Source organism: Biomphalaria glabrata, chromosome 12, assembly GCF_947242115.1.
Source record: "Biomphalaria glabrata chromosome 12, xgBioGlab47.1, whole genome shotgun sequence".
In the NCBI taxonomy this organism is placed as follows: domain Eukaryota; kingdom Metazoa; phylum Mollusca; class Gastropoda; family Planorbidae; genus Biomphalaria; species Biomphalaria glabrata.
The window spans coordinates 36660541-36673981 of NC_074722.1; the positions used below are offsets into that span (position 1 = coordinate 36660541).

The following is a 13441-nucleotide window of genomic DNA, read 5'->3' on the forward strand; positions in this document are numbered from 1 at the left end:
AATGGAGGTGGTAGTACGAAATCTGTCCCACCGTTGACCCAAGATATAATTTTTTTCCCTTCAGAACTTTAGGCCTTTGATTTCCATTAAAATGGCCTCAGAAGCAGAAGAAAGGCAGAGGCTTTTGCGCGCAGTCAAGAAAGAGGTAAGAGAAGATTTTTAACAACATTATCTTAATCGAAAATAACAAAATGGCTGTTCCTTGAATCTTGTTACACATAATTTAACATGATTTATGCTAAAATGCCCGGCAAGGAATTATATCCATTTTCTCCCTTTATTTAGAATAAATACTAGATCTTCATTTCCAGATCTATCTGAACGTTAAAATTTTGAAATAGATCTCTAGATATTTTTTTAAAATCACACAAATGACATTTTTTTTATACACTACAGACTACTACAGTGAAAATATTATTTAAAAATAGTCTAAAAATATTTTCTGTATAATAATAATATATATATATACAATAGAAATCAATAGATCTAGAGTCTTGTGTAAATAAATTTAAAGATATAAAATAAGTAAATAATAACAATACAATGTTTTTACCTGTAAGAAGCTATAGATCTCTATATTTTATTTACTATAAAACATAAAACTGCTTGGGCTTATAAATGTTTTTACTTGTAAATAGACTATATAATAGACCTTCATATGATATCAGTCAATTTGTTTTTAATAATGCCCCTTGTTAGATCTAATGAGCCTACCTTAATTTGAATGGTTCCTTAAAATATGTTTATATTTTACTTTCAATTGACACAATATTCTATAACATTAGAAATGTTTAAAACAGTTATCCTATATATGATATATATTACAAACATGACCTTTTTAAAGATGCTTTATTGAAATAATATTCTATAATATTAGAAATGTTTAAAACAGTTATCCTATATATGATATATATTACAAACATGACCTTTTTAAAGATGCTTTATTGAAATAATAATATTCTATAATATTAGAAATGCTTCTAGAGTTCTTTTGAAGCTAATAGTATATAAATTATATGTGGCCTTTTAAAGATTGAGGCTATATGCTTGGCACATTGATTAATCTGATATGTTCAGAATCACCTAATGTTGACCCTTTGTGGTCAGTATATTAAGAACAACATGATTTTCACACATATAACCAGCCATTCTTAGACACTGACAAGACTCTATAGTAGCACCATTGGCCATGCACACTTCTAATACAACTTTAATGGCATGACAGTTAAATATTGCTTGAGATCAAGCAAACATTTTTAAATTATAATTTTGGAATGACTATGTGTTAAACATTTTAAATTAGATATTAATATCAAAGGCTAAGATTGAACATTAAAATACTATATTATATAAATACTACATATAAACACATCAGTTGACTTTCATCAACAACTTTGTCCCAGTAATTACAAACTGTTATCAAAACATTCATAGATTGAATTAGATTCATGCAGCACATTAGTTTAACTTAAACTTATGGCCTGACAAAATTTTTCATTTTAGTTATTGTCTATCAAATCTTTTTTGTTTTTATAATGGGGTAATAGTAAAAAAAAATATGAACATTAAAAACAAACTCATGTATTTCTAGGTGAAACAAATAATGGAGGAAGCTGTTACCCGAAAGTTTGTTCATGAAGAAAGCAGCAGTATCACTTCTCTTTGTGGTAAGTTTAGCATTATCATCATCATCATCACTCCTTTGAGTTCCTCATGGAACATAGGGCCTCGAAAAAAACATGCCACTCTCCACAGTCTCTTGCTAGCTTTTTGATAGTTTCCCAGCTCTTCCCGGTCTTCTCTGCTTCTTCAAGTACACTGCGTCGCCATGTTCTTTTTGGTCTTACTCTGCGTCTTGTTCCCTGGGGGTTCTACTCTAAGGTCTGTCTAGCTCTGTTTAGCATAATAGCGGAATATAATTATGAAAGATGCAACACAAAAAAAAAAATGAAAACGGTGACAAAGAGTCTCAAACTTTTCTACACGCCACCCACAGCACTTTCCCTAAAACACATCTTCTGTAACATATGCTCACAGCTCATTGCATTTGTGCCCACCCTTTTTTTTTTTCAGACCATGTAATCTTTTGGGCAGATGATGTAAAGGTCATCTATTTCTGTGGCCCATGGTTAGCTAGGGTGTCATGTGGCCAGCCAATGACCAACTGCCTTTACCTTTCCCCAACTAAAATGCTTTTCCTTATCTGTTAAGTAGTTAAGTTCTCCTTTCAGACCTTGCAATCTATAGGGCAGTTGGTCATCTTTTTCTGTGGCCCACAGTTAATGAGGGTGTCATGTGGCCAATTAAACGACTAATTGCCTTTACTTTTCCACAACTTATGTCAGCTGGGTGGACTCAAGAGGCACTATAATCAAAGATTCAGAAATTAAAAATCACAGTCTTTGAACCCAGGACCCCCGGTTCAGAAACCAAGCGCTTTACAACTCAGCCACCACACCTCCAATGGGAGGATGGGACCACCGTGAATTGAACTACATGGACAGGTTTGAATAGATGCCAATCATCAAATTTGCTATTAGTGGGACAGAGGCACCCTAAAAATCCAGAAATTAAAAACACCAGTCTTCACCAGTATTCGAACCTGGGACCAATAGGTTTGGAAGCCAAGCACTTAACCACTCGGCCTGCATGCCTCCTGTAGCATTTGCGCACTCAATCAAAATTAACTCTTTCATTGTAAGTCTAAGGAAGCCCCTACTTCTGAGCAGATCTTTAAAAGTTTAGTTGTAAAATGTTTTACATAATTCGGGTGTTCCTTCAGAGTTGAAGATAGTTTACTTCCTAGTCCAAACCTCCCGCAGGACGACGGGGGATGGGAGCGGGCAGGGTTTGAACCCTCGACAGTCGATAAATCCGAACGACGGTCCAGCGCGCAAACTGCACGACCAGGCAGCCACCCTGGTGGGTAACATGACATTGTAAAACTTCATGTTTGAATACCTAATTATAATGCTTTTGCTATTATGAACTTTTTATAATTAATAACTATATAAAGGCTATACAATTTTCTAATAAATCTAAAATAGTTTCACCCTTAATTTGACCTCTTCTTCTTTAAAATTTTTTTTTTTTAAATAGAGTTTATGGTCACAAATGTAATTGTGTTACCACAGAGTTACCTATTCACAAGGCACACATCACATAACCACCTATGTGACTCATAACAGTTATGACATATTTATATTATTCATTTTATCCTGTTTCTCAAAGTAACAGACACTTTTGTGAGATCAATGATAGACCGAAGTGACACCATGCCAAAATTAAGTTCATTGAAGTTTAAGCTTTCAAATTCAATTGTAGAAAATATTAAACGACATCAAATGAAACCACGTTTGTAAATTGTGTAAATAAATCACATTAAATGATATCAAATGTGTAAATTGTGTAAATGATCAGTCAATGATGAAATAAATTACATCAAATAAAACCACATATGTAAATTGTGTAAATATTCACCTGAGGAAATGAATTACATCAAATGAAACCACATATGTAAATTGTGTAAATATTGAGCCAGCAATGAAATAAACTACATCAAATAAAACCACAAGTGTACATTGTGTAAATATTCAGCCAATGATGAACTTACATCAAATAAAACCACAAGTGTAAATTGTGTAAATATTCATCCAATGATGAAATTACATCAAATAAAACCATAAGTGTACATGGTGTAAATATTCAGCCAATAATGAACTTACATCAAATAAAACCACAAGTGTAAATTGTGCAAATATTCAGCCAATGATGAAATTACATCAAATAAAACCACAAGTGTAAATTGTGCAAATATTCTGCCAATGATGAAATTACATCAAATAAAACCACAAGTGTAAATTGTGCAAATATTCAGCCAATGATGAAATTACATCAAATAAAACCACAAGTGTAAATTGTGCAAATATTCTGCCAATGATGAAATTACATCAAATAAAACCACAAGTGTAAATTGTGCAAATATTCAGCCAATGATGAAATTACATCAAATAAAACTACACATATAATATTTACCAAAGATTTCAATTAAATTTTTACTACCTTTACTATTTTAACACCTTGTTTTTAATGACCTAACTAAATAAAACTTAGCTCTTGTGGTTTGAAGGAAGAGTAACCGTTTAGGGATTATGGGCATGACATGGCCTAAAGTGTTCTGATGTGCTAAAAAACTCAAAACTCAAACAAAACCACAACTGTAAATTGTATAAGTATCAGAGCAATAGGGTAGCTTGACTGACATTTTTACATCTTTAATTGTAACAGTGAACTACAATGAACTTCCAAGTAACTGACATCCTTTAAATATGGAATATTGTTTTTTTTACTGCTGTGTAATTGCTTTGGTGGAAAGGGGGAGGGGGGGGGGTTGAGTGTATTTTGTTATGCCCTTTGAAATGTGGAATGAATTCAGTCATTTTCAAACAACTTTTGTGATTTTTTTTTTTGTATTATGAAGTAACACATTATAAATAAGACATTTTAATGACATGCGAGCATTGTTGAAAGTAACCCCTTATAAATATATATAAATGAAATGCCAAAATGGTTAGAAGTGATATTTTATAAATATAATACATTTAAATTTAGAAAAAAAATTGTTGAAAATAATATGATGTTTTGATAAAGTAACAAAGCTGTCGTTTCTTCTATCGTTGGACATTGTCAGATTGTGATCCCCATTTCTTACATAAACTATGAGATGCCATCTTTGCCCCAACACTATTGATAAGGATAGAACCTACGGGGTCCTCCTGTTCACTAACTAGAGTATCCCACGACCAGCTCGATATAGACCTCATTGTCTATGCTGCCTTTTTTTTTTTTTTTTTTTTTGCCTTGCGGGTTCTACAAGTTTCAAGAGCAGATAACTGAACTGTACAACGCTGTGGTCTCCCCGTTTGAGTGACGGTCTCCACAGTATTAGTTATCTCCCTTTCTCACGTGACGTTCCAGTGCGTCACCAAATCTGCTATAAAAGCAACAGGCTCTATTCTGGTGTGCTTTAAAACCAGAGAGACAGACAGAGGAAGCCAGTGTGGCGGGGGGGGGGGGGGGGGGAAAGAGGGTTTAAGAAGGAAATCAATATAATAACATGGCGGAGGGGGGGTGTCAAAGCCATTTCATGGGAGCTGTGGAGTGCTGAAATTGCGTAGTGATTTTTTACCGGTGTTCTGTTATATTTTGACTGTTGAAAGTTTTATTTTACCCGTGTCTGGGATAGGGTGACCCTGATTACAATATATGTTTGACATTTGGTCAGTGTACCAATAGAACCCCTTGTAAGGTGTCTATCTATCTATATTATCTATCTATGTCTACCTGTCTGTCTAACTATATAAGGACGTGGTGCTATCTATCCAGGGCCGGACTTAGGCTATTGCAACCTATGCGGTCGCAGTGGGCCCCGCACTTTCATAGGCCCCGCGCTAAGTCTAGGTGTAGCTTATTAAATTAAAACATAAAATCATATTTATAATAGCAGGTTTTCCGCGGGTTCCTGATTTTCCAAGGGCTCCTGGAAATCTCCTGAAAAAAAAAAAGACAAAAGCTTCATTTTTGGGTGCCAATTTTACACGCGATAAAAAAAACGGCATTGTAAAGACGCATGTATTTTCTAATAAAAAATCTTAATTTTGAACTTATGCTTATCCCTACCCAGACTGGGCCCCGCGCAATCCGTTTCGCATAGGGCCCCGCAATTGCTAGGACCGGCCCTGTATCTATCTGTCTGTATCTGTCTATCATAACGAGTGCGTGATGTCTGAGTGGCAAAGCGCTTGGCTTCCGAACCTAGGGGTCTCGGCTTCGAAAAGGCTGGACGCCCCTGGCGTAATGTCGTTTGATCGTTGTGCTGGCCACATGACACCTTCATTAATCGTCGGCCAAATAATTATCATTTGTGAACTGCCTATGCTAACGGTAGCATCATGTGGTGTTAGTGTTGGCGTTGTGCAGTGTCAGTGTTGTTGCTGCGCAGTCTTCGTGCCAACAGTAGTGCCTGTGTCATTGTGTGAAATCGACTACGGCTCTTAAAAATATATGTGTGCGCGGTGACCGAGTGGTGAAGCACTTCCAAACCGAGAGGTCCCAGGTTCGAATCTTGGTAAAGGCCGGGCTATTTTATTTTGAGGACGCCCCTGAGTCCACACACTAACTCGAATGGGTGCCTGACATTAGTTGGGGAAAGTGAAACGGTTGTTCGTTGTGGTGGCAACTTGACACCCTCGTTAAAGTTGCTCCATCCTAACTACGTCAAGTTGTCGTGAAGTGGGCCACTTCTGTCAATGAAGACAAGAACAGAGCGGTACAAAAACTCGTTCGTACCTCACTCGGTCAGACTCTATCAACGCCACCCTTCGATCAGGAAACATGAAAAGGACCATGATGTGCCTGTGTGTAGTCGCTGAGTGAACTCTTTATGTTGTGTCTGTTGTATTTGTGTGTTTGTTTCTGTTGTGTTGTCTGTATATGAGAAAAGAGTCCTTGTAATCACAACAAATTTCCATGTGATCAATAAAGCAGTCTTAGACTTTCTCTTAGTCTGCTCATAATTTGAGAACCTAAGAAACATAAACTTGACCTAATCCTGTGTACCTCCAGGGGAGCATAGGGCTGCTTGCACTAAAAAAAATAGGTCTTCACGCAAATCAAAACTTTCGAGGGGAAAAAAAAACGCGGGGGCTACTAGAAGCGTTGAAGCCATGGAGCGCAGGGCGCTCTGAGGAACTTAGGGCTTAACATAAACCAATTTCCTTCCTAGGCTGCAGTAATCAGTCGTCTAGAAAATGTAGACATCTGCTAGTCCCATGTCCTTACTTTATCTTTGTCTTTTAGAATTTTGTGTGTAGATTCTTTACTGATGGCTGATCTCCTTGCCTTGTAGCTCAAATTACCGACATTTGCGACTTCACGTCACGAGGGAGGATTAAGAACTAGCGTTTTCCATGCGTGGATGGGGGTTTCACTATTGAAGTACATCCCTTGTAGCCATACATCAGTCAATCGAATACGTCATTCGGTATCAAACATCACACATCATAATGATGCGAAACCATCATTTGCACCTTGTGCAAATAACACTTTCATAGCAATCAAAAATTTACAAAATACTTTGAAAAAAACACAGCTTATATTTAGTGTAGTAGTGTCAATTAGTTTGGATCAGTCATGTAATTAAATTTGTAATAAATCTAGACTAACAATAATAAATCTTTGCGACTAGAAATATTTGTAACGATTGTTTTTTGTTTAGTGCAATTCATGCTTTTTGCCTTTCTCCCAACGTTACACTGTACTAGTGAAGGGCTCATGATCATGGAAGTTTGTTTCTCTCTCTCTCTCTCTCTATATATATATATATATATGGCCTCCTTCAGTCGCGAAGCGACTATGGATAATCTCACGGAAATGAGATGAATGCCTGGGCATTAGTTGTGGTCGGAACGATGTCGCCCACACATCAGTTCCCTCCACTCCACGCTGCTGACGTATCCAAAGGAACGGCATTGCCGATACAGTTTGTGGTCAGCGGCGTCGCAGGTTCTGCCAGAGTGTAGCACTGGGTGCTGCAAACTGCCTTAGGGTCGCCAGCTCCTGATTTTTCCCCAGGGTTGACTCCCGAAGCCATTTCCCATGGTTGGGCATAGCTGCAGGGCAACAGAGGTTTGAATGCAGAGTTTTCCTTCTCCTAGGTGGGTAGCCAGCCATGGCTAACGAGCCCCTCCTGCCCGAAGCTTACTGGTTAAGGCGCCAATTACTCGCCTTTGCCCCTTCTCCTGTTAGTGAGAACAGTTCCGCCAGACTCAATATCTGAGCCACACGTGAAGGCCAGGAGTTGGACTGGTTGTCGGAGGCTATTCGAGACGCATGCCATTAGGAAGCATTTTAAAGGTAGTGGAGTGCTTACATCCATTACCACTTCCGGCAATGACAACCGCAAGTTGGTTTGTATAGTCTCATCCTAATTTATGTTTGTGTTTGTTTCCATTTTTCTACATCGATAATTTTTCTTTTTCGTGTATTGTTAGATTTATACCTTCGAAAATCGAATAGAGTATCGTATTAGATCATAACAAAATAAAAAATGTTCTTGAAATGTACGGTAAATTCTTTGAAGCTCAGATAACATTTGGTGATCTGACGTTTTCGTTAATCTGACACTTCTGTAACCGTCGGACCTTCAAGAGTCAATTGTATTTAAAAGCTTGCATTTATTTATGTTTTTGGTAACCAGTTTTAGTTGACCACATTCCACACATGCGTAGTACTTTAAAAAGAGTCTGTGTGTGTGTTGAATCTTGACGTTGGGGCAAAATCGCACACACAGAAAGTCACACCTCAAGAATTCCCAACAGTGACTGTGATTTAACAAATGACAGTTATTACCACACTTTCAGGGGACACTTTGGTGTTCACGTGACTGTGTAATGTTTTGGCGTGTTGTATTACTTGTGGTATGCCGGGCAACTGGATGGCTGCCTGGTCGTCCGATATACGCGCTGGACTGTCGTTCTGACTTCTCGATGGTCCCGGGTTCATACCCTGCCCGCTGCCATCCCTCGTCAGCCTGCGGGAGGTCTGGGCTAGGAAGTAGATTATCTTCAACTCTAAAGGAACATCCGAAACATGTAACACAAACCAACAAACTGATGCAATTTTTGTTGGCCTTATGTATACACAGTCTACGTGATTTTTGCATTGCTCTTCAGGCAATAAATAATGTAGACCAAAAGAATCTCATTTCCGTAAAAACGGCTAGAATTATGCAATACTATGGTTCGGAGTCACCGCGACTTGTGTGCAATGTGTGCATTGCACAATTGAGGCCGAAAAAAAACACAAAACAATCCAAGGTTACTTCTAGAAAAAAATAGAGAAAAATAAAATAAAAAAAAAATAGTAATGAAATTCAAAGTCTAAGTTTTTTTTTTTTTTTATACTAGAAAATAAAAAAAAGGCGGCATTTTTTTTTTAAACATTTCTCACGCAGACGACCACAACCATTGCTGTGATCCTGCTGTGGTTATAAAGCAGTGGTTCCCACACTTTTTTTGTCTCGTAGACCCCTTGCCATGTTTTCTAATTTTTGGTAGACCCCCCCCCCTGCTTAACTTGCTAATTCATCAACATTTTTTTAAAAACTAATTTCTATCTGTTGTGAGTTGAAAAGTGAAAAAGTGATTTAAAGCTACATATAAAGATATAGAGATCTATCTTTTTATTGATAAAAATTCATAAAATAATATTTATTGATGGAATCTCCAAACACACTGGAAATGTTGTTGTTTTTTTTTTGTAGGTCTATCATTCGTTGCTATGGATATTATATTTCAAATAGGAATTTGTTGTTCTACGAAGTAGTGCTTAAAACATGAAATATTAATTAATTTATTAATTAATTTGCCTTAAGTATCATTGCTAAAGTTTTTGCAAAGAGCAGTTTCTCGTGTATTTCTTGATCTTTCAAGTGTTGCTCAAATATTAAGTCCGCGAAGATGTTATCACTAATGAGAGAAGGGGCGAAGGCGTGTAACTTTCGTCTAAACCAGTAAGCTTCGATCTGGAAGGGCTTTTTAGCCTTGGATGGCTACCCACCTAGCAGAAGCACAACTGAATTCAAAACTCTGCTGCATGGGAAAGGTTTTTGGGTCAACCCTGAGGAAAAATAAGAAGCCAGCGATCCTTAGACAGTTTGCAGCACACATCACTACACCCTGTCAGAGCATGTGATACCGCTGATCCCGAACTGTATCTATCTCGTTTGCAAAGAATTACATTAGAAGCTTTTAATTTTATAACTCGTGGCCACTGAAATGACCTTGAACTGTATTGTTGCTTAGAGAAATTCTTTTAATAATATCACATGTAGGTTTGTGCAAAACAGTTTTTAAAACTAAAACGGCTGGTAAAAATCAATCTATTGTGTTTTGCCGAGAAAAAAAAAGGAAAGTAAAGTTCCCATTTCAGACCTTGTTTCTTTGGCCAACGGTTAACGAGCAGGGTGTCATGTGGTCAGCACAACGACCAACCGCCTTGACTTTTTCCTAACTTAAGTCAGGTTCCCATTAGAGATGGGTAGACTTGGGAGCCCTAAAAATCCTAAAATTCACCGAGATTCGAACCCATGACCTCAGGTTCGGAAGCCAAGCGCTTAACCACTACCACCGCGCTCCCTATTTTGTTATAAGTAAACAGATTTTGTAAGACGTCCACAAACCACCATCTTCTCTATATGATGTCGAATAGAGATTTTATGGGCCTTTTCTGAATTTTATCATTGAATGTTCGAATGTTTTTCAAATCTTTATCTTTTTATCATGGTGACATTTGTCTCAGATGATCCTCCAGCGTAATTAGTTTCATATCATCGTGAAAAATGGCAATTGGCAGTCGCTAGTTTGACAAGGAAGGAATGAACAATTTTAACTAACCACGCTATACAGTTTACATTTCTTTTTGCTAAACATTACTTACATGAAGACAAAATTAAGTTATTTAAATAAATATTGAAATTAAATACAACAATTTTTCGTTTGAATAGCAGGATAAATATTTTAAGAATTTACTTAGGTACAAATTACAATTATATCTTAGTGTGAAGAACTACATTAATGGGATGTAAAAATTAAAGTCACGACCTGCTTAAATGAATATATTATTGTAGACCCCCGTAGACATCTCATAGACCCCCAATTTGTTTTTTTCACTTTCGTAGACCCCTTGGAAGTCTTCGTAGACCCCTGGGGGTCTATATAGACCACTTTGGGAATCACTGTTATATAGTAACACAAATTTCTTATGTCAGTGTTAAAACGTTTGATCATTGAATGTTATAGGTCAGTGATGGGTAAGATATGCTCACAAGCTTTTCTTCTACAAATCGCTCTATGGCCTCGTCCTGTCGAGAAACGACATAGAATGAGATGAAAGAATGGGCATTAGATCTAGATATGGTCGGAACGATGTCGCCCACACAGCAGATTTATCCCCCCAAAAGGTAGTGATTTTTCCTCAGAGTTAACTCCCAAGCCTTTTCTGTGTCTGGGTGTTACCGCAATTCAGATTTTTAATTCTCCTATGTGGGTAGCCATTTAAGCTAGTTGGATTCAGAGCTCTCCTTCAACTATGTGGGTAGCCGTTTAGCAAGTCAAGGCTAACTATTGCTCTCCTGACGAAGCTTAATAGCTTAGACGCCAGTTGCTGGCCTTTACACCGTGTCTTGCCAGTGATAACAGCTCCGCAGGACCCAATATCTGAACCACATGTGAAGGCCAGGGTGTCAGAGGCTTTTTGAGACGCATGCCATTGGAAGCATGTTATCTGTAGAGGAGTGCTTAAATCCAATACCAATTCGTTTTTAAGAAGAACCATTAACTGTTTTTAAGGAGTCAGATTGGGTGGGTTTTGATCGCTGAGCGCACGAAATCAATCACTTGCTTGTGGTGTGAATAGTTTCGTTTAATAGATCCAGACCTAGATTTACATTTACTGTATAACCTGCTCATTTCAACATTGACTTTCTCTTAACAAAAAAAAAATAATAAAAAAATACTGGGTCTAGAAACCAACAAACAAAAAAAAAAGACCCACTTCGATTTGACCACATACACCAACAAAATCTGGGTGGCTAGGCGTTGTTCGATTAACCTTGTCGTCTGCATGGAAATGAATGCCCCCATCCCCGGTATGCACCAGAGACATTTAGATCTAGATGAAAGTTGGCTAGATTCAGTCAAGAAGGATCACGCTTGCGTAGATCTTTACTAGATCTATTGTCCTGGGTGGCTGCCTGGTCTTGTGGTATGCGCGCTGGACTGTCGATAGTTCCGGGTTCATGCCCTGCCCTCTGCCATCCCCCATCGTCCTGCGGGAGGTTTAGACTAGGAGGTAAATTATCAACTCTGGATGAACACCCGAAACATGTAAAACAAAGATTTTTAGACCTCAGAATGCTTTATTTTCGCAAAATAAACCATTTATTTTTCGGTTTCACTAGCATGTTTTTGATCTGCTTTGTTGACATGTCCTTGTCAGATGTGTGTGTGTGTGTGTTCCTTTAAAGCAACACATGGTTAGCGTGACATTTCAATCACAGTGCAGCTATGTGATAATTACAAAGGAAGAATTTCGACCCGTTCCTTCTAGCAGAAGTTTCGGAGTTATCTGCCCCTACTTCCGACACAGCAGCCGAGTAGAGCCGGCATCGGATCGATGGTGTTTAGCAGAGGAAATCAATGCCACGCATTCTAACATACTCTATACTCCCATTTAGATCTATATACCTCACATCTCTGTCTCTCTCTTTCTCTCTCTCTCTTGCTCGCTTCATCACTTTCTGCACCCTTCTGAGGCCTTCTCTCTCTTTCTCTTATTTCTAATCTAGATGATCTAGTCTATGATACTTATGATAGTGATACTCTGATAGTCTATCTTTATTTCTCTTTACTTATCGGATCTTACCCACCTTCTCAGGCTTCTGTTCTCTTTAATTCTCCCTCACACCTACTCACGGTCACCTCTCTTCTGTCTCTCTCTCTCCTCCCCTTTCATTGCTTTAAATAGATATCTACTTATACAGTATACCTCTCTTGTTACTGCAGTGTTAGCCATTGGTCTAGTCACAAAATCTTTGGTTTTCAGCCTGAACAAACAAACTATTTTAGTGACTGGTAAGATATTTGCATGATCTTAGATGATATGTTTAGATGGAATTCAATTATTAGTCTCCTTTCCTACCCAACATTCTAGATCTGGAATAGATTCTAGAGTCTATATCTAGATGGAAATTGTATTTAGATCTAGAACAGAATATATTGTAGAAATAATATCTAAGAACTAAAAAAAAAAGGCAAAATTATAATTTTAAAACTACTTTTTTCTAATTTAAAAATATCCTAGTTTTTAAATATATATCTAAATAAAATGTCCTTAAAAATAAATAGTTTGTTCTTATTAGGTAGATAATATTTCTTATTAAATAAATATCTGTCCTAATTAAAGCAACAACATAAAATGAAGTGTTTTTTTTTAGGCTATACACAATATGGCATGGATTATAAATATGTATTTGCTTATAGTACTAGAATCTATAAGTATTAGTAGATTACTAAAGCATTCTTAATGTTTCTAGATGGTGGCTGGCAAAGTTTAAAATACTAAATCATTACAACCTTTCCCCAAACAATGTTGTATGACGGTCTTTCAAGTATCAAAATGTTTGAAATTACACTATATACTTTCTTTTGTACAACCAAAGTTCTTTGTATCCCAGTACATAGTGAAGCTCCTTCCTAATCAAAGATGAGTACTGTCTTTTATGTACACAAAGTAAAGTTTTCCTTTCAGACCTTGCGATCTGTGAGGTAGATAATGTGACCAATGGTTAACAAGGGTGGCTTGGACAATGACCAAATGCCTT

At 37.2% G+C, this 13441-nt stretch overlaps 1 protein-coding gene across 6 annotated transcripts in view; it reads left to right on the forward strand.

The window, feature by feature from the left end:
• Positions 1-8: 8 nt before the first annotated feature.
• LOC106061910 (small G protein signaling modulator 1-like) overlaps positions 9-13441 on the forward strand; it is a 40838-nt gene continuing 27405 nt past the window's right edge. For 5 of the 6 annotated variants that reach the window (XM_056005789.1, XM_056005793.1, XM_056005791.1 and 2 more), the window contains exons 1-2: positions 9-145; positions 1592-1667. In XM_056005789.1, coding sequence (XP_055861764.1) covers positions 92-145; positions 1592-1667 — 130 coding nt within the window. In that variant the 5' untranslated portion in view covers positions 9-91. Of the gene's footprint in view, positions 146-1591; positions 1668-12532; positions 12693-13441 lie in introns of those variants that run through there. The other variant, XM_056005794.1, reaches the window with a different exon arrangement.